The sequence below is a fragment of the Pempheris klunzingeri genome, chromosome 5 (assembly GCF_042242105.1).
Source record: "Pempheris klunzingeri isolate RE-2024b chromosome 5, fPemKlu1.hap1, whole genome shotgun sequence".
In the NCBI taxonomy this organism is placed as follows: Eukaryota; Metazoa; Chordata; class Actinopteri; order Acropomatiformes; family Pempheridae; genus Pempheris; species Pempheris klunzingeri.
The window spans coordinates 9,820,775-9,841,795 of record NC_092016.1 but is presented as its reverse complement, the minus strand read 5'-3'; the positions used below and the strand labels follow the sequence as shown (position 1 = coordinate 9,841,795).

Below are 21,021 nucleotides of genomic sequence, written 5' to 3'. Positions count from 1 at the left end.
AGCGTCCATATTTGAAGAATTGTCTCCTGTCACACGTACAACTCTGTGCTCTGTCAGAATCACCTTTATTGGCCAAGCTTGTGAACGCATACAAGGAAGTCAACTGTTTTATTTTGCTCAATGAACTGAATTGAGTCTATAATGTAAGTTTTCGCTCTAATCATATGCGTCAATATAGTGATAACTTTCATTTTGCCATAAAATGCACTATACCTTTTATTCAATTCCTTCAACGTCTTCACTACACACTTTATGTTAGTCTGGAAAGACGTGGATGTAAACTGCAACATAACTAGTTGACAGAAGTATACTACCACAAGGCAGTAGTTTCGTGCAGATTCAAAGCTATGCAAGTGGTTTGATGCACTGAGGAGGGATCCATGGGGAATCGTCATGTCACTAAACAGTCTGGCTTTGAAACGGTGTCACAATCTTTACTGTGTTCTCTCTGATTCGATATCTCTCTGTCCTCATATCATCATTCTACCTGCACACTTCATGCAAATATCATGCTTGATTTGATGCCTCTATTTGTTTTCTTCTCAAAACCTGAAGCGAAGACAAAGGTCCTGGTAACCTCTACAGGTTGTTGCTGGTGATGACAGATGTAAAAAGTACTGCATGTGCATTTAAACCAGTATTTCTTGTACTCCCAGAACAGTGCAGCTATAGGAATATTCACTATCTTATATCTATATCTATCTTTATGTGAGCTCTGATCTTCAAAGAGCATCTTCAAACTGCTTTACATTTTCTCACTCTGAAAGTTTTAAGAATCACAGTAAATTAGTAAATCAATTTTGCATGCATGTTTTCACAGCAATCCATTTGGTTATCCAGAAAATATTGCCCTGTTTTCTTCTTTTGTCTGACTTTACTGCGTCTTTTATATCATTTTGTCGCTTGAATTCTACAAGATCAACTTTAATCTTTTTTTTAGTATGACATAATCCATTTGCTGTATTTACTGAGCTACCCATTGGCTCGTTACGTCTGCTTAAGGCTTGTTTATATTTCCCAATAGGTTCTTCAGTGTGCTGTGTGCTGCTGATCTAGGCATAGCTGACCTATATGTCAAATTTGCTGTGAACACAGGCAGGAGTCATAAATTATATGTCATGACATACACTTAACCTCTTCTATGAACATCGCGCATTTTCCACATGATGGAATTGTCATCTACAATCATGTCACCGATGTTTAAGAAACATGTAATGCTTTGTTCTTCTGCTTGGCCTTGCATTAAATGATACATGCATGCTGTTGTGAAAATATCAGCTGAGAATGGTGAGATTTGTGTTGTGACATGCATTCATTCATTCATTTCTTAACCTGCTCATTACCAGGGTTACAGGGTTACAGGGATAATTCATACTTAGGTTACAGGGTTACAGGGATAATTCATAGTTACATACTTGCAGTAATTCAAGGAATTTTGATTGTCCTACTTACAGTAAACAAAGCTAAAACCCACAGCGAAAATACAATGAAAATTTATACCTACTGAATTTGCCAGTTGGTTGATTAGTATATTTGCACTATCAGTGCATATGTCAAATTTAAGAAAAGTTGTCGCACAGACTGACGTTGAAGGAAAATGTGACTTCTAAAAGCTTCAAAATTGTCTTTATTTACATGCTCAACATAGATATTAAACTAGTTTCTAGCACAGTCAAGAATCACCTGGGTTTTGATGCTGCTCAACTCCAGCAACTTCATGAGGTTCATAGATGCCGTGTGTAATGACTGCACAGTTTCTGGCCAGCATAGTAAACAGCTCCACTTCTCAAGATAACTGCATTGCTTCTATGTAGTTTAACCCTTATTTTAGTCCAAGGAACATGTTAACCCGTATATATGGGCCAGTAATGGTCTGCTGTCTTGGATGAGTACAGTAATCTTTGTTGACCAAAATGAGCTTGACCGCTTTCTAAACGTGAATTCCTTCCATCAGGTGTGAGTGAGGACAGCCACAGCAAATTATCTCAAGAGAAGCTGCAGCTCAGGGAAGGTACGGTAGACGGCTGCCATGATGAAAATGGACAACACAGCCACGGGCAGCTGGACTCTGGACAACAACCCTACCTCTTCTGCAATGAAGACCTCCTGCCACCCCAACCTGAAGGTACTGCACTTTATGGGAAAAAAAATAGCTCTACCCTGACAAGCCCTTGATTTGAGTTTGTTGTGCACCAGTTTAGTCAAAACTTTGATGAAAAATGTGCCCATGAACTCCTTTGTGTTTATCTTTTGAACATGGCCAAAACCACCAACTTTTTAGGAAAAAACCTGGAAACACTTTTAATTTGACAATTACTATTTTTGTTATTTTGTCTGTATTAAAAATACAGTGGCGGTTAGGGGAAAACTCCATGAGCACAGTTTGCTGTTTCCAATGGAGACAGCATTGTACTGTCTACAGAGAATAGTCTTGAGATAATATATTAAGTGTTTTAGCCTGAAAGGCAAGCACAGGGTCCACGTGTCTGTTATTTTCAAAGTCATCTGACTGGTCTAGAGGGGACACACAAATACATTTCCAAAGTGTATATGTTGGTGAATGCACCCTCTTGTCTGTGAGTTTCATGAATGGGCAGAATACCTAAAGGCTACAGCTGCATGGATTTCTGCTGTACAGTGATTTCTTCAGCTGGGTCAATTATAAGGAACATTTCTTTTAGTCACAGCTTGTTGAATGAATGTTTGAACAACTACTGAAAGTTTGAGCTATTTGAGCAGCATGTTTCTGGCTTTGTTAATGACCATGCAAGGTGTTCAGTGCAACAGCTCTCTCTGCTCTTTGGACTGGGTTGCTATGAAAAATATCTCTGGCAAAGTTTGTGCTTCAGAAAAAGAGGTCAGAACGGAGGGTCTGTACTTCTTTATTGGATTAAGAAGCACATTGGCCTATAGTTAAAAAGCTGCTTAGTTAAATACTTGGGCAACGGCAAGTACCAATAATAAGGAATTCCAGTCATGGTGCCTTTTCGTGTTTTCCTTCTGTGTGTGGTAATCCCACAATGAACCTCTCAGTGAGGTGCTTTTGATACAGCATTCATTTGTTTATCTAGAGAAAGGGTTTTTGTCTCCTTGTTGTACACGTGTGCTGCTGATATTCATAGCAGCATTCTGCACATTTGTTTAGCCCACATTAAGATTGTTTTACATCCTGAACATGTATTCTACCTGGCATGCAAATATTGTGAGACAAATGCAACATACAAATGTAACAATGTGACAAACTATTTCTTGTCGAAAGATTTTTAATCTTTCTGGTTCTATTTCCAATGCTTGAACCACACGGGACATCCAGTTTTTTAAAAGGTGAAAACGTTCGTAATGTATATAATATTTAGTTAATATTATCAGAAATAATTACAGTTTAATCACAAAGATTATTTTTGCCACAGTGCAAAACATTGTATGTAGCAACATATTTTTTTGCATATTTAAGAATTAAAATATTATCTATAGAATTTGTGGAATTCAAAAGGACTACTATGTAGCTTAATTGATTATAAGCTACACTTAGTTCATAGTATTTCCCAAGTATATTCCAAAATATTTTTGGAAAAACACATCATAAAAGCTATTTTTAAAATGTCCTTTTAAAAAATGTAACATAAAGTAAGTTACATTAATTACAGTTTGCATAGATAATGGATGGATGACTGCATAGATAGCCATAGCAGAATGATGCCTATAGTAACAATGAGGCAAGAAAGATAGAAAACTATGGTAAAAGTAAGTTTTATACTCACACCTTTCCGCGTTCCAAAAAGTGGTGAAGGTTCCTTTGAGTCATGGCATTTGTCATATATTGTATATGTCCTGTCTCCAATTCTCAATCTCCAATAAACATTAGTAATACAGTCATATGAGAGCCATCGTGCCTCAGAGTTCCTGTAGAAGCATTACAACCCACTTATATTCTGTGGTATGAATAGTAATTATGCACTTGACATTAGAGGCAAGCCTCAGCTTGTATCAAGAGATGTATTAATGAGCTGCAGACCACCCATGTGGTTGCCATAGCTCCACTGGTCCCTCTAAGCACCTCACAGATTTGAGAACATTTCTTCCTTTCTGTCAGTAATGGAGACCGCTGCTGCAGAGGAAGTGAGACTTAGTGAAGAGAGAAAATGAAAGAAAATGAAGATAACTGTTTATTTGTATTGTGTTCAGACTACAGTAAGAACAGGAGACACAGAGACTGCTCTCTGTTTCTAAGCTTCTTGCTCAGCTGCGTTCTGATTGGACGAGCTTTAGGTCAAAGACAAATGGGGTTGCAGGTCATATGATCTAGAGTTGTCCAAGCTGTGTATAACGTCAATGGGACCACTGCTGCATGACTGCGTCACTTGGAGTTCCATTAGTAGACTAGTTTTTGAGTCTTTCTAACCAACTACTAAGTTTGGCCCAAATCCGTTCTTCATGTTATTCAGGATTTACTTCTGATTTAAGATTTCTACAGAGCCCCTAAGATAACAAGGGAGGGGGGTGAATAGATGGGTAAAAAAAAAGAGGATCAATATTTTTGCATTCTCCCAAGAAACTTTTGCGTTCTCTCGCAATTTTCTTTCTTTTAGGTCAATGTACCTCTGAGTCAGTGTGGCATTACAGAAACAACCACAACAACGGAGCGCACACACCTGTTGGATAGGTTCATAACATTTTATTTTGAGATTGGCCTCAAATATGAAGATGTTAAATCAATGCTTGATAGAAATGAGAGACATCTGTAGAGAATAAGCCTACTGAGCACATATCTCTCTCATCTCAAAGCATACTCTGACTTGTCGGTCCTGGTTGAAGTCATTTGCAACCAGCTGGAGTACTCTGGACAGGTTCACGGGTACTAGTGGATGTAAGCTGAATGCAGAGAATGTAGACAATGTATGAGGAAAGAGAATATGACTTGTTACTGAAGAAGCTGGATCCCAGAGGAGTGTCATTAAGGCAAGCAAGAGGGACAAACTTCATCTGGCCCTCTCCCTCGGGTGTGTGCTCCATCGTTGTGGTGGCCATGGCGACAGTCTGACCTGGACATACAGCAACCTGAATGGAAAAGTGTTGCGAGAGAATGTAAAAGTTTCTCGGGTAAACGTAAAAGTACTGACCAAAGGTACTTCAGCATCGAAATTGTTCAGCAACAGTTTTGATGATGGATGAATCAGTGTGTCAGCGTGGGCTTTGGAAACTTGTGATGCGCATTAGTTACCATTTGCACACTATATGCATTACATTTTGATGGACCTAACACTTATTGAGATAGTGAAGATAGCCATTGCTTTTTAACCCTTTTGCAAACCCTACTTTGAAACCTATTTTGAGACTTTGACACCTCAGCAGTGTCACCTCTATGTGTGAATAAAAGAATTACTTATTACTTATAGATTATCCTATATGTGTCTATATTGCGAGTATGTTCACAACATAGATACACAGAACACTCAGCTTCTCTGATCTTGTGGCCTTCCAGGTAATGATACCATTTATCATTAACCATTTTGTATAGTATGTATTCATCGTTGAAACTTTTTTAAAATCTTGGAACACATTTTGAGATTCTGTACAACAAGCAGGGATCTATTTTTAAAATAGGTTACTAACAATAATATTCATAGTTGCTATCAAATTACACTGGGATAAATTCTATTGTGTGCATGTATGTATTGGTTAGAGTCGTGTGCATCTCTTCTGAGCTTGGGCTATTTTCATCCCCCTGTGGTTACCTCTCACCTGTTTCCAATTATGCTGCATGTCAGTCGGTCTGTCAGCTCAAAGAGCAGTGGATGTGTCTGTGTCCTAGTAGGATTGGCTTCTCTATCAACCTTGCCTCGCCTTGCCTCTAATCCTGCCTTTGTTACTGACTGTCAGTGTCCACAGGTGGTTTAACAAAAGGAGGAGGGAGCTCAATACACTCTGGCCCAAGCTTTAAGAGCACAATGCAAGTTTTCCTTTTACAAAGGTGTATCAACACTGAAAATTCACGTCATACGTACACATACACTCACTCAGAGAAATATGCGCACAATGTCGCAAACAAGTGCTCAGCTATATGAGCTTTTTTCATTATTTGGTTACTATATCTTAACATTTCATTTTCAGTCTATTCCTTTCTTGCTATTCATGTTTCCTCTCTACTGTGGCTTCTCAATTTTGGTTGTAAAAAATAATGAAAATAGTGTCATGTTTGAACTACAGGGTTTGAAATGTATTACCACTAATACTAATTCTAGTACTATAATATGATAAAAAATAATATTGATACAAGTTGATGTATTCTTTGGAATTAAAATAAAGAAGAGAGGCACTTCAGGCGCACTTTTTTTGACACATTTTCTGTCTGTATCTCTGTAGATGTTCCTTGCAGCCTTGTCCTTCGCCTACTTTGCCAAAGCATTATCTGGCAGCTACATGAAGAGCACAATCACACAACTAGAAAGGCGATTTGAGATGCCCAGTTATCTGATCGGCATCATAGATGGGAGCTTTGAAATAGGTGAGTTTCTCAGTTCCCTTTTGTCCATGTGTCTCCGTATTTTCTGGTTATTCGTGGACATGTTTTGAAGCTTTGATGCTTATGTGAGTAAGCCAACAATATGTCCTCAGCATGTCATCGAGCATGACACTATAGCATTTATGCATCTCCTTTTAGCTTTGAATAATCACTGGTCGCATATCTAATTGACTCTTAATGAGCGAAAAATCCTTTGAAGCTACAGCATGTAAGCTTAGAATAGAGGGATTTTGTAATGCTTTGTGCAGTTGCACAACAGACTAGGGACACTGAATGAAAGATATATGAATATTGCATGTGTATGCCACAGATAACCATTTACTCTGACCGAGATCAAAACCTACACAGTTGTCTGGTTGGGCTTTTTAAAATGTAAACCATTTACAGGCAGGCATGTGTCATGAGGCACATCTGTCCCTAACATTTTGTGAAAAACCCAGTTTGCAGTGACGATGAAAATAATGATAGTGACAAGCAGACACATAAACAAATACTATAGCTGTCTAATGATTACAAATGATGCACAGAGCAAAGATGTACAGCATTCTGCATCATTTCTACATAAACAGACCAGTGTCATGACTAATACTTTTCAAGAAAAAGTTGTTTATTTCATGCCTTTGACTCATCTCCATCTCCTCTTTTGATCATCTCAACCCTGTAGGGAACTTTTTAGTGATTGCCTTCGTGAGCTATTTTGGTGCCAAACTCCACCGACCCAAGATCATAGCAATCGGATGCATCTTGATGTCTTTTGGGACCTTCTTGATCGCCATGCCTCATTTCATCATTGGCCGGTAGGAAAACTGTCATGTCTGGATGCATGCATTGCAGTTCTTGAATTTACATTTACATATTTCTTTGATGTAAGTCTTTAGGCACAGTAAATACAATGTCGTGACAGTGTTTCTTGCACTTTGAAAATGTACTGTCTGAGATATGTACTTGTGCTTCACATTGTGAGTATCTAATGATACCCGATGCTTTCTCCCTTCCCTTGCTTAACAGTCACATTGGTATTTTGTACGCAGCTATAAGATCGAAACATCAGTTAGATCTTCAGTGAATTCAACCACTAACCTCTCTCCATGTCCAGCAAGCTCACCTGAGTCCACCAGGGCAGGTGACAGACCCTCCATACTGCCTTCAAGAGGTAAGATTAGGAGTGGAATCCTTACTGGTTATTTTTTTATTCATCGTGATCAATAAGAATAAAATAGTAATATAGAATAAAGAAAGACTGAAATGCACGGACAAAGTTCACTGTAATTTTTTGTTTGTGTTTTGTTAGTTTTTGAGAGTTTGAATTATAAGGTCTCGTCTCATGTTTATTGTTTGAACCGTAGGCTGTGAACGAGAGTCCAGTGTTTCAATGTGGATCTATGTACTGCTGGGAAACATCCTGCGTGGGATTGGAGAGACTCCAGTTCAGCCTTTAGGAATCTCCTATATCGATGATTATGCACAATCTGAGAATGCTGCCTTCTACATTGGTAATGCACCATACACACAGTTTATGTTAATAGCTTTGGATGATACCAAGATTCAGGTCACTACATTTTCAATGTAATTAATCCAGGAAGGGAATTTTTGCATGCGTGTAATTGATTAGAGTGGTTTTAGATCCAGGCAACCAAGACAGAATAGCTTTTTTGTAATTGAGAAAATAACTATGTTCCTAACATACCATATCATACAACAGCAGTATATTTCGAACCATATATTGCAAAATATTATGAATTACAAATAAACTGTTGATGTTGCACAGCACGTGTGCAAAAAAAAGAGTTTTATAATATTAAACAAAATACTGCAAAGTGATGAATGTTTCATGCACAGTAGAATGTTTCAGCCAGTGTTTGATTATGTATAAGCAGGTATATAGGATGTTGTAAGGTATAATAGACAGTAGATGGATCTTGCCACCTGACGATGTGTTTAATACTTTAGCTTTTTGTAAAAGAAAAACAGGCTTACAATAAATTGACTGTATTATAGAATGGAATGTTTTATAAATCTTCAAAATGAAATCATTTCAGAATTGAGCCCGAACATAGGAGTTAAATGTGATTAAACAAAAACATCTTTCTTTGTTGTATATTCTAGGATGTGTTCAAACCATATCGATTATTGGTCCTGTATTTGGGTACCTGTTGGGGTCACTGTGTGCCAAGATCTACGTTGACATTGGCTATGTGGACATGGGTGAGTAAACTGTCACCTGACTGATAAACTATACCTTATTAAATAACAATGTTGTGCTTCATAAATTGTTGTTGTAGATTATCATTTGTTCACACAGCAGAAATGGCCTCACATTCCTTTGTGGATTTAGGGGCTGGTTGTTGTACACGAAGATTATAAAGCTGCAAAAGACACAACACACCTGCCAAGAGGAAATGAATTAGGGCAGGGCAGTAGAACAAAACAAGTCAGGAAACATTTCCTCATATTATAAAATGTTGCCTTAGAACATTTACCACATCCCTAAATTTGTTAATGTTAAGCACTTTAAATCTATGAATAAATTTGCCTTGACTTGCTGTATAAAAAAATATAACTTAGTAAAAGACTATAGTGAAAGCGAGCCAAATAAAAAAGAGGGCAATAAAATGAAATAAATCCACGCACTGTGCTGATGTGGCTCTTATCACTTCACAGAGACGGTGACTATTACCCCTAGCGATGCCCGCTGGGTGGGGGCATGGTGGCTGGGTTACCTCATCGCTGGAACCATCACCCTCATGTCTGCCGCTCCTTTCTGGTTCTTGCCTAAATCACTGCCCGTGCCTGTGGACAAGCACGATACCAGCTGTACCCCAGAACAAACAAGGTTTATCAAAGATTCTCCAACCATGGAGCACAAGTTCAGACCTGAAGAGCCGGCGAATTTACATCAGATGGCCAAAGGTACGATTATAGTCACCCCAAGTTGTATATTACATTGAATTGACATTATAATCTGTATGCAGTCTGTGGAATCTTTAGGAGTTTTATAACTTTCCCTTCTACTGTTATCACTGTATTTTTCACTCCAGTCTCTTTTGTGGCTACTTTCCCAAAGAGAGCTTTGTTGACCCAAAGTTTTCATATTTCTATCACAACAGTATATTTGTTCTTATGAATGAAAAACTTTACACATGTTTGTGGAGCTGTTTCTTACATCATATGCTCGTTATAAATGCAGTCGTAACCTTACTTTATGAAACAATTAGGAAGAACACAAAACAAATGGTCAGATGTGTACGAGGAAGCAAAGCCTACATTTTAAGTGGTATTCCTAAACCTCCCCACGCAGAATTCGTGCCCACAGTGAAGAGCCTCCTTGGAAATCCCGTGTACATCATCTACTTATGCGTGACCATCATTCAGTTCAACTCTCTCATCGGGATGGTCACCTACAAACCCAAATACATTGAGCAACATTATGGCCAATCAGCATCGAAAGCCAATTTTCTCATGGGTAAGCAGGCGATTTTTTTTATAATTCATGACGTTTACCTTGTTTGGATGATTTTTGTCTGGTCGTGCTATCTTTAAAGATGAGCTACACAAAACCTGCGTCACCTCATGGAAGGGAAAGTATTTAAGGATGCAAAAAATGTGAGCTTGACGGTCATCATAAGTGTTTCATGAGCGAGCTTTTGATTAATTTTTCATGCTCCAGCTCCCACATCCCTCTTAAGCAAACACTGCAGCTTCAAAATGACAACCAGGTTTACAGCAATCATTGAAAATTCTGAAATGACAAATATTGATTTAAAAAAAGCATACAGATTAATGCGACCAATTATCAGGTCAACCTGATGGAAGAGGAGACAGCGCAATAACTTGGTTCTTTGAATCCACATAACAGAATGAGTGAGGAAGCTGTTTGATGGTGAGAAATGCATTCCATATCCTCTCAACCATCAAAAGTAATTTTCTTCTTTCACGACACAACTTCAGTTCACTTTACATGAAATATGAACGAGACTACTTTGATATGAATGAATGTACTGACTTTGATCCCTTTTGGGGAGCGATGTTACTGCCTGATGTTGCCCATTTGGGTTGTTTCCTGATCCTCTATCCCTTTAAGATTTTGTTGTATTCTGCGGTTTGGCTAGGCATGATCAACATCCCAGCTGTGGCCCTTGGGATGTTCTCTGGAGGTGTTGTCATGAAGAAGTACAAGCTAGGTATCATGGGAGCAGCTAAATTTGCCTTTGGGACCTCCCTGCTGGGCTTCTTCCTGTCGCTCTTTTTCTTCGCCATGGGCTGTGAGAACTCCAAGGTGGCAGGTGTCACAGTTTCATATACAGGGTATGTGACTTAGAAGAATAGGTAACGCTCAGATGACTGAATTAGGTTTGGATTTAGGACAATTCTGCAACAATCCTTAAAGCTTACTGATTAGCTTGCTGCCTTCCAAGGGTTCCTTTTATGTGGTGCTGCATTTCTTTGTCCCTGTGATTTCTTATTTGATCAATTTTTCATATGAGCTGGCAGTGATATTTGCATTTTTCTTCATGTTGTCGCATGCAGAGTGGAGGGCTTGTCCAACCAGGAATGGTCTCTCTTCTCTGACTGTAATTCGGGCTGTTTGTGTTCAAAAAAGGAGTGGGATCCAGTGTGTGGTGAGAACGGGATCACCTACGTGTCGCCCTGCTTGGCTGGGTGCACCTCCTCCACTGGCTCTGGCAGAAACACGGTCAGACACACAACACTGACTTTCTGACACATCCATATTTCTCAGTACAATTGTTGACTGATGAACATAGCATAATATTTAGGCTGAATCGCTCTGTTTTATTCATGTCATGCAACAGTTTTTGCAGCTATTCATCATCATCACTATTTATCATCGATTGGGTTGTTGTTTTCTTCTTTGTTAGGTGTTTGACAATTGCAGGTGTGTAGCGCTGGTTGATAGCCAACCAGGAAACCTGACAGCCACTCTGGGCCAGTGTCCACGCAGAGACAGCTGTGATGAAATCTTTCCTTACTTCCTGGCTCTGTCTGTCCTCAGCTCCTTCATCATCTCTCTTGGGGGAACACCTGGCTTAATGCTGCTAGTCAGGTCCGTCAACAACCGCCTTGTGGACACAGTTATCAGAAAAATGTGACTACTTAGATAGGATCCATAAGTGGAAATATTTTGTAAACGGTTAAATCTGACAGAAATTAGAAGATTGCAATAGCACATTATATAATGTGACAATATGATGATGATATAATTATAACAATATAATGTGCATTTGTATAATTTTGTTACTTTTCCAGTACAAACCGTAAATCTAAATTGTCCCTTTTTAAGTGTTGTGTGAGGTTTAAGCGTTTAAAAGCAGAGGCTCCTTTAACACCACAGTCTTTTGTTATAGGTGCATTAAGCCTGAGCTGAAATCCCTCGCTCTTGGAATCCACACATTGGCCACTCGTACCCTCGGTGAGAACCATCTTTGGTATTCTGATCACTACTGTCTACTTAGTGTAAATGTCAAGTCAAATGTGCATGAAAAGCTGACATTTATCAATACTGGAAAAATGTGTGAGTGGAAACACATCATCGCTTGAAGCTCATCATTAAATATTTCTAAAAATTTGAAGGAGTATATGTGAATTTTTTTTTGTCACCAAAATCACTATAATAAAATACAATAATAGCAACAAATATATTTTTTTCATTCTATAAATGAAACTGATATCTCAACTTTAAGCAACTGATTATGTGGTATTTGAAGTAACAAGTTACTTTGCATTGCACAACAGCTGGAATACCTGCCCCTATATACTTTGGAGCCATAATTGACACAACATGCCTCAAATGGGGATACAAGATGTGTGGAGGGAGAGGAGCATGCAGAATATACAACACCTCAGCTTACAGGTAATTTGATCTGTAACGCTTTCGGTAATCAATATCCACTAGGATGTCTGTTAACATTCACTTTGAAACAAGGCAAAGCGCTTATAGCCATGTTAGCTGGCCTGTGAGGATGTAATGCTTATAAACGAAGTTATTGGATGGATGAAAAATAGAGAGACATATTCCTATTGCTAAACCCATACCACTACAAGCATATATTTATGTATAACACAACACAAAAATGTGTTGTTCAAAGTCATGTGTATGCTCAAATCCACAAAGGGTTCCAACATTCATAGAACTGAAAGACTTCTGACTTGCAATGTGATTATAAAAATGAGAGACTTACCCTTAGGTATTTGATTATTTGTCCCCTAACAGTATTACTTTCTTCTTTTTGCAGGATAGTGTACCTGGGCCTGACTTTGGTCTTGAGGACAGTCTCCTTCTTCTTTTGTATTCCAGGCTTTGCTCTACTCAAAAGACATATTAAAAGGGAGGAGAAAAATGCCCTGACTAATGGGAGTGCAGAGCTGGAGTCACTAAGAAAAGAGGAAAACATCTCCATACACTGTGAGTAGGTCACACAGGCCTTGGACCGCAATCCTGACAGAGAGACTCATTTGTGAGTCTTAGCTCTTCGGAGCACCTCAGATGTGTAGAGGAGCACACAATGTGGACAGTTTTCATAGCACACAGAGTATATATTTGTACAGGAGTTATGTAGATGTACAATATATGAAATAGTCTTTTTAAAAACTAAATATGCTATTTCTGGAATGTACAAATTTACGTGTTTGTGTTTTTAATGAGTTTAAGACTTTTGTAGAAAAAATAATGTAATTGTGGTTTATTTTCTATGTTGGTTTTCATTTTTATGACTAAAATTGATTAAATCAATTTTTGGATTCAACATATATTAAAGGATAACTTCTGCTTTTTAAAGCCTGGGCCATATTTTTACACATTTTGGGTTTTTGGGTACAATGGCTGCAACATAATCTTTTGGAGCAACTCAAATCATCAAAGTACAGTACATCCACTAAAAGTGTTCGTTTTTGTCACTGACCAACTCAGGTTATTATTTGAGGATGCTTTTAGTTTAATCAGAGACAGCCTCACATCACTGTCTTCAAAGCCACCAGACTCCATTGACAAAAACAGGAATTTTACCCTGCAGGATTTGATAGTCTACCACTGCCTTGATCAGTTCATGTGTTTGTGTTTTTGTGTGTTCCACAAATATTGTGCTAACCCTTTAAAACACTGATGAACACACCTGGTGGAAGAATTGTGAATGTGGCTACACTGAGGCACTGTAAGTGTTTCAGCCTGTAAATATGTAAATGGTCAACAATCAGGTCAAAGCCAGTGGGGAAAGTATCACTTCTTGCTCAGATTTAACGCCATTCCTCCAATAAGTGTGCTATTTATTAAACCTTGTGGCTTTGACAATCAGACTTCTCTCAGTCTTGCTGTGCTGTGGCTTTCTGAAACTGCCAACCGCTCAAGAACGAGTGCATAAATAGACCCTGAGTTGAGATTGACTGTCAATCTCTGCTGTGAATTTAATAAATTCTGCATTTTGCAACATTGTTTTTTTTGGCATGACACAGTAATAGCACACTATATGCACTATATCACCAGAAAACACAAACATTTTAAAGCTGCATGTTTACTAAAACTCTCTCCAGAAATAATGGTAAATGGTAAACAGTACCAGAAATGCAATTTTTTTTGAATAAAAGGACATTGTTTGATCTTACATGTACTGTATATTTTAATTTGTCTTACAAAAAATATCACATCTTCCTCATACAGAGTGCCTCATTATGAAACTCACTGCATTTTGATTTCAATATGTAATCCAATTTTGTGTCAGTGTGGTACCAGCCTTTTCATTTGCTTCATGATTGTCTCAGCATGACAATGAGGAACACAGTGTCTGGGGTTTTCTCTGTTTACTTTTTTATTTTTATTTTATTATGTTCACCGTCATACCAGTATACCAAACAATCGGACGACAGATTATAAAATATCAAGAATAGCTGGGCCAAAATCAGTCTCACATTGTACATGTGAATGTATGAAGACGGATCTACAACTCCAGGATTCTTTGTAAAGTTAAAAGACAGATGTCAGTCAATCATTTATATTATTTATAAGAATTTGAACAATGTTAAAAACAGGTTTGATAATGAAGACCTATAGTCAAATGCACCCCTCTCACTGAAACAAATAAAACTACTTTCATCTAGAATATAGCTTTATAATAAACAAATGTGACATGCCTGTGTCACAGACATTCAATGGTTATAAAATGCAATAACTTAATATACAGCATTAGCTATTATCGTGCTCGGGTCTATGCAAATATTTGTGTAAAACGCTGCACAGTCTCTCTAACATGACATAAGGTTTAGCTATAAGGTCTGTATTTCTGGGGTGTTATGCGTTAATCATTATTGAATGTTAGCATAAGCAATATTCATGAGCTCCTGAGACAAAAATTCAACTGATTTATGTGCTTTTAATCCTTAGAAGTTGACATAAACAACATATTTCATGTTCATGATGACGATTTCAGAAAAAAAAACTTGACATACTACTGTTTATCCGATAAACTGTAGTGTAGCCTTTGTTTAAGCCTATCAATTTAAAATGTGCCTCAGTTTAAACTTCAAAGGAACATGAAAGTTGTCAAATACAATGCAAAATGGCCTCTGGTGGGCTACTGCATAGAGCACACAGTTCTAGTGTAATGAGAAGAAAAGGTATCCATGGAACAAATGGAACAAACAGCAGCAGAAACCACTGTATTCCTGTTGTTACTGATCCTTTTTGTCTGCAGCACTCTGGGGATTCTGTGGATCAAAATTTCTGTTATTAGTAGGATTAATAATCAGTAAGTATTTTTGTTAACTGGTATTTGCATGCACATATAAAGATCTGTGTGTGTGTGTGTGTGTGCGTGCGCTTTACCTGGAGTTGATGGTGTTCCCGCAATAGTCTGTCATACTCTTGTGCCAGACCTTTTGCCTGCCTCCTCATGGCCTCCACTTCAGTATGAGACTTGCGTAAAGCTACACATGCAAACAGTATTACATCTATAAATTGCTCTTTACATCATCAATGCCCCTCAAAATCAGTTTCTTTCATAGTTCAAAAGCAAGCAGTTGTGTTTAAGTATGCCAGAAATGACCTGAGGTAGTCCATGGTCTGCTAATTTACAGTAGGGCGCTTTTTGAATGAAGTGATGATTGCTCACCCTCCTCAGCAGCTTTTACTTGATCTGAAAGCTTCTCAACCTCCAGCTTCAGTTGCTTGTTTTTTGTAGACATGGATTTTTCATCATCCAGGAGAGCCTGAGCACAAACAAATCACCTTATTGACCAAAAGGAGACAACAGAGAGCATACAAAACACAAATCACAGAAACAATACTCTGTGAAAAATGCTGAATAATACCTACTTTCAAAGGTGGACATGTGTAACAGACATTTTAAGTAAGTTATACTATAAACTACAGTAGACCATACACTGTGAAGAAAGAGAAGTTTTAGCTCAGTCATCAGACTCTTATAAAGCCTCACTTGTTTTAGCATCTTGTTGTCATCCTGGTGCTGCTTGGCTGCTTTGGCAGCACCGTCCATCTGCGCCTGAAGACCTGCACTGTTCTCCAAGGTGACGGCAACCTGGTTCAGCAAGGTGACAATCCGACGCATGATGCTGTGATGAGAAAGGGAATTGTAAAAGGGTGAGTAAGCAAGTGGACGCTTGTGTGGAATGGTAAAGTAATGTTTGTCCTTAAGTAAAGTCCAAGCATATTCTGTTACTCTGAGATCACGTGGAAAGAAATGACACTGACAGCCAGAGGAAGAGCGAGAAGCCAGATATGTAGAGGTTCCTCTGGGATCTGAACAGCTTCATGTGGACGTGATCATATAGATTTGGGTTCACACTGGCATCGTGCATGGGCTCAGGACCCGAGTACTTCTGCACCTCACGGACAGCATCTGAGAGCGAGCTGGGGGTCAGAAACGTGACCGATGCTGGCTGGACTGACATCATGCTGTCAGTCTGCTCTGTGTTATTCCAATATCTACCACTCACAGAATTTGCTTACCAAGGAAAAGCACAATAAGAACCATGATCATAGTAAAGAAACATTTGTTCCAATATGGAGATAACCAGTTCCATACGCGCCAGCTGAAAACTGAACGCCATCTACAAAGCAAGCAAACAGGACACAGTCAGAACATACAGTCTCCACACAGAAAGGACATGGATGCACTCTGCTGGTGATTTGTGTTAACTGTCATTTCACTTCTCGTGTTTGCAATCAAACTCTTGCACAAAACTTTTTTTTTTTTATGATTCAGAATATGAGACACTGCCCTGCTTACCATGAGTTGCTGAGTGGACTTTTGATAATGTTTTGTGTTTTAGATTTCAATACCTCTGTGCCGATATGAAGGGTATACAAAAGATGAGGTTGACTGCTATCTCTGCGTAGAGGAAGAAAGCCACTGCCGTCCACTGGAGAGTCATTGTGACTGTGATTTCCTGAGGAGAGACAGTGGAAATCAATGAACAAGTAAAAGTATTATATTTTGATTTTCCCACCTTAGGTCCAGACAGAATGTCCTACTGTGCTATGCTACTCATTTGTATTGTAGAGTGACTTTTTGAGCATACACACACCAATGTTTCTGTAGGCCAACTACATACAGCAGGCAATCCGCAGCAGGCTATTTATAAGCTTTGCCTCTAAATCTATTCTTACTCTTCAGCATTAGTTTTACCGGCTGGTGTTCTCACTTTGTTTAAGAGCGGGAGGTGGTCAATCTACTCTAATCGATAAGTAGAGTTGCTGGCTTACCAGACAAAGTTGTACAACCAGAGGAATGGGAAAGTCCAAACACGTACACACATGCGCTCACACACACTCACAACAGCTGCTGGTGAGCCTCTGAGGAGTTACAGCCCTAAAAAAAACCCCTCTGCTGGCCAGTTGACATCATTTGTCAGCCCCTTCGGATTTGTTAAAGATCACAACCTGCCTGAGCAAACTGACCAAAGCTCTATTTCCAGTCTAGTGAATGAGGGCAAGATTTGTCTTTTGTTGTCTTCCAGACCAGTTTTTGTTTAGTTTTTTAGCTGGTGTGTGTTTGAGTGTGTTTGCTAATGTCCTCTCATATTTCATGTCATGGTACAAAAATAGTCATGAGGAGGAGTCTCTCAGTCTCTCTTTATCCACATTACTATAATAAAAATAAATAAATAAAAGCTGAATAAATAAGCAGACTTCATGCTTTTAGTCTTTCTTGGTATATGTTGACTTTTCTGACACCTTCAGCACAAAAAAAAAACAAATGTCCACAAGGGGGCGATGTTATCTAATGCTATAATTTCACTTTTGCACAGGGCCAGGTAGGAAGTAGGAAGTCCTGTATGTTTTGCAGTTATTGCAGTAAATTCAGTTTCAAGTTTTCCCCATGTGTCAAGGAGATTTACAGACAGCCAACAGTGTGGATGATGGGCTCAGTTTACACACCAGCTGAATACACGAATAGCCACTGAAATACCAGATATAGGTCATTCAAAAAATCTCATTCATCCCAAAAAGACTTGAAGGGAGTCCTCTTTTTGTGTCTTTGTTGCCTTTTAAAAAGGAACGTAAACATCTTTGCTTTTTCATAAATACATGAATTGCATGGGTATTGCACATCAACAACAGAGACTGAGGGAATTCTTGAGCGCAGCCTTCAGAGCACTCTTCTTCCTTTTGAATAATGAGGTTGTTTGACCGAATTCAGCTCCAAGGACTATTCTGTGTATTCTGCCCTCTCCGCTGTATTCAGCTTGCGCAGTGTATTCACCCGGGCTTCCTCTGTGAGAAAGACTGATAGCTGCTATCCTCTTTGAGTGCATGTCTCAGGAGTGCTGAGGAGCAAAATGTTTACAGCTGCACCCTGTGATAGCTTTTTGAGAGTGTGCAAATGACTGTAGCAGAACTGAATGTGCTTTGATTGCTCTCCTCTCATCACTATCTCGGAGGTCGCAGCTCAGGAGACTGAGGAGTCATTACAGCAAAATGCCTGCAATAAGCAGATGGTCAGGCTACGGTGACAGTGTGCTCAGTGGAGGGCTGTGACCTGAGAGCTCCATCCATTTTATTTAAGGCCTGTTTATAGACATTTCTGTCAAGAAGGGCACGGTACCCAATGTGACATTGCACGTGCGCTTCATAAATGCTATCTTAAACATTATATAAGATTGTTTTCAGCTTTTTCATTTGAATCCAGGGAAATTTGGCCATGCTTAAACTCCTGCATGCTTGCCACTCAAAAGCCCTTTTTGTCACAGTACTACTACAAGCCTCTGATGCTAATTACTGGACAGATGTTTTTATTAGAAATGCATGCAAACTATTTGACCATTTAGTCTTTTATCCACGTCAAAGTCACAGCAACAGCATGTGAATCAGAGGTTTTCACATGTATTTTTGGTTCCAGTGCTTTTGTAATTCCAGGGCAAGTGAGGAAATATAGGCCCTATTGAGTATTATTGGTGTGACATGGGGTCTACAGAGTCCACAGAGAGGCGTCTATCATATTGAGTTTCTCATGTAAAGCAGAGCTCCTCATCCCGTCTCTGAGGGGCAGCACAGATACCCTGCGGGGGAAATTCATTTCAGCCGCTTGCATCCATGATCTTGCCATCTCAGTTGCTAAACGTGTGACCATAGATGAAGGCTGGAGCATAAATTGACTCGAGGATTGAGAGCTTTGCCTTGGGGCTCAGGTGCTTTTTCACTATAACGGTCCAGCATCCAACACCCATATGCAATTTGGTGCACCTACCTGCCTGTGTCACGCTCCATGTTTCCCTCATTCGTAAACAACTCAGTCAACATACTCATATGGGCCCACTCGAGCCAGGACCTGTGAGCACTGTCTCTCACATCAATGCAGTATTGAAGAGCCACTGCAGCCTGACAAAATCCAGGGCAAAGACTCGCCAAAGGACATTTCGGTTGGGTTCAAAAGTTCCCTCGGAGTGCACATTTCCCAGCCAAAGTCAATATTTCCTCACCTTCAGCAGAGCCCAGCCTCCCCCCTCTTGAGACATCTAGTCCATGACCCTACCAAGAGCTTTTGCTTCTGCAACTGCAGACTAGAGTTTGTAGTTCTTATTAATTTTTTAACAAATAACATCTACTAATTCATTTTTAATTAAAATGCAGCAATATTTCTGTATTCCTGCAGTCCTGAAGCTGGTGCTGTAAGTCCTTTCCTCCCCTGTTGGTGGCGCATGTGTGCAGGTGCAGGTCCAACATGGCTGCTGGAGCTGCAGCATCCTCAGGTGAGCGGCGGTGGAATTAAAACACAATGGTGGATATTTGGGCTGAATCAGGACTTTTTAAAGTACTGAATGTCAGTGAAGAACTGTGCAGCATACCGCCCTGGACACAAATGGAGATGTGTGAAACTCTGAGGGGGAAATTAAAAGACTCTTTTTGAGTTTTGAACCTCATCAAAAGTGAAGAGAGCTTCACAGGTCAGTGTGTTTTTTTTTAGCTAGCTAACTGGCTGTTTGGCTAACTGATCATCACCGGCTGCTTGTTTACCCCCCTCTTCTTTTTCAGCGTATTTTTGAAATACATTTTACTGCTTACTAAATACTTTATAAGACAGGTTAGCTTAAATTAACAGCCAAAACATGTGATGCTTCTGCTAAGTCACTGTTGGCCATCCTATGCTAACCACAGACTGAATAGTTATGTGAAGATATGTACAAGAGTTAAAGTGTTTTAAAGTCATTAAGATTAAGGTTTGGATATAATTCACTAGCAGGGATTTTCTAGAAAAAGCCTTCATCACTCTTAATCATTGTTGTAAAATTGCATTAAACTACAGCTACATATACCATGAATCACATATAGACAAATGTTATGATCAGAGCCTGACTGGGAGGACTGGCAATGAGATGAAGGGTGAGATTGATATGAGAGGTTACAAGAAGAAGAACATGGAGCAGAAGAATCACACGTGTGTGTTGACCGTAGACTGTATATGAAGATGGATGACATGATAGTTCTTCAAAAGGGAAGCCAAAACATCTGGATTGCCCCACTGGTGGCTGGCTGCAGTATTTGATCAGTTTGATTTTAATTAGTTATTTGATGTTATAGAAAGGGAGTGAACTTTCATGATTGACAGACTAGTCTAACCTGTGATTGCAAGATGGCAGCGTCCATTATTCCTGCATTTAGTTCTATGAAAAGTCCCATATTCTGCACATTAACAGATCCCCTCATGACATCATAAGGGGAGCCAAATCTAAACGGCATTTTTTCTCACACATTTGCTTAAAGATGGAGCAGGAGGAAAAGAGAGAGGATGCTCTTTATTTAGAGTTTGGCAGTCTGTAGGCACACTGGGGACACAAAATGTTGAAAAAACATTAAAAAGTACATTTTACACAATACAAGACCTTTAAAAAAAAACAGGGTCTCATATTGGTTCTTATCCAACAACATATACAACAATACTTGTGATGTGCCAGTATTGGTGGACTGAGAAATTGATCGACATCTAGTTTAAATTACTTTCCTTTGTATGCTTGTGTGGAAAATGTCCTTGGAT

General features: G+C 39.1%; 2 protein-coding genes across 3 annotated transcripts; one reads left to right on the top strand and one right to left on the bottom strand.

The window, feature by feature from the left end:
• The first annotated feature begins 2,029 nt into the window (after positions 1-2,029).
• On the top strand, positions 2,030-12,952 carry LOC139200937 (solute carrier organic anion transporter family member 1C1-like). Its single transcript, XM_070830118.1, has 14 exons — positions 2,030-2,125; positions 6,364-6,505; positions 7,188-7,320; positions 7,555-7,676; positions 7,870-8,016; positions 8,630-8,728; positions 9,185-9,433; positions 9,822-9,986; positions 10,633-10,828; positions 11,051-11,216; positions 11,401-11,585; positions 11,887-11,951; positions 12,275-12,392; positions 12,775-12,952. The coding sequence occupies exons 1-14, from the start codon at positions 2,030-2,032 to the stop codon at positions 12,950-12,952; spliced, it is 2,061 nt and encodes a 686-aa protein (XP_070686219.1).
• Positions 12,953-14,189: 1,237 nt separating this feature from the next.
• LOC139200938 (B-cell receptor-associated protein 29-like) lies at positions 14,190-17,436 on the bottom strand. 2 transcript variants are annotated; one of them, XM_070830120.1, is made up of 8 exons: positions 17,324-17,436; positions 16,830-16,936; positions 16,497-16,597; positions 16,239-16,386; positions 15,964-16,099; positions 15,640-15,736; positions 15,354-15,454; positions 14,190-15,235 (listed from the first exon to the last, which is right to left on the bottom strand). In XM_070830120.1, exons 2-8 carry the CDS (start codon positions 16,919-16,921, stop codon positions 15,200-15,202), a joined length of 711 nt encoding a protein of 236 aa, XP_070686221.1. In that variant the 5' UTR covers positions 16,922-16,936; positions 17,324-17,436; the 3' UTR covers positions 14,190-15,199. The 2 variants fall into 2 exon arrangements, with proteins under 2 accessions (XP_070686221.1, XP_070686220.1); XM_070830119.1 differs by having other exon boundaries at positions 17,253-17,387.
• Positions 17,437-21,021: the final 3,585 nt, after the last annotated feature.

Excerpts from the sequence above, each read along its gene's own strand:
- LOC139200937 (XM_070830118.1), top strand. The coding sequence starts at position 2,030 with ATGATGAAAATGGACAACACAGCCACGGGCAGCTGGACTCTGGACAAC. Across the intron at positions 8,729-9,184 it reads CATTGGCTATGTGGACATGG|AGACGGTGACTATTACCCCT; the intron begins GTGAGTAAACTG and ends ATCACTTCACAG. Across the intron at positions 9,434-9,821 it reads TTTACATCAGATGGCCAAAG|AATTCGTGCCCACAGTGAAG; the intron begins GTACGATTATAG and ends CTCCCCACGCAG.
- LOC139200938 (XM_070830120.1), bottom strand. The coding sequence starts at position 16,921 with ATGACTCTCCAGTGGACGGCAGTGGCTTTCTTCCTCTACGCAGAGATA. Across the intron at positions 16,387-16,496 it reads TCTTATTGTGCTTTTCCTTG|ATGCTGTCCGTGAGGTGCAG; the intron begins GTAAGCAAATTC and ends GCTCGCTCTCAG. Across the intron at positions 16,100-16,238 it reads TTCTCGCTCTTCCTCTGGCT|CATCATGCGTCGGATTGTCA; the intron begins GTCAGTGTCATT and ends TTCTCATCACAG.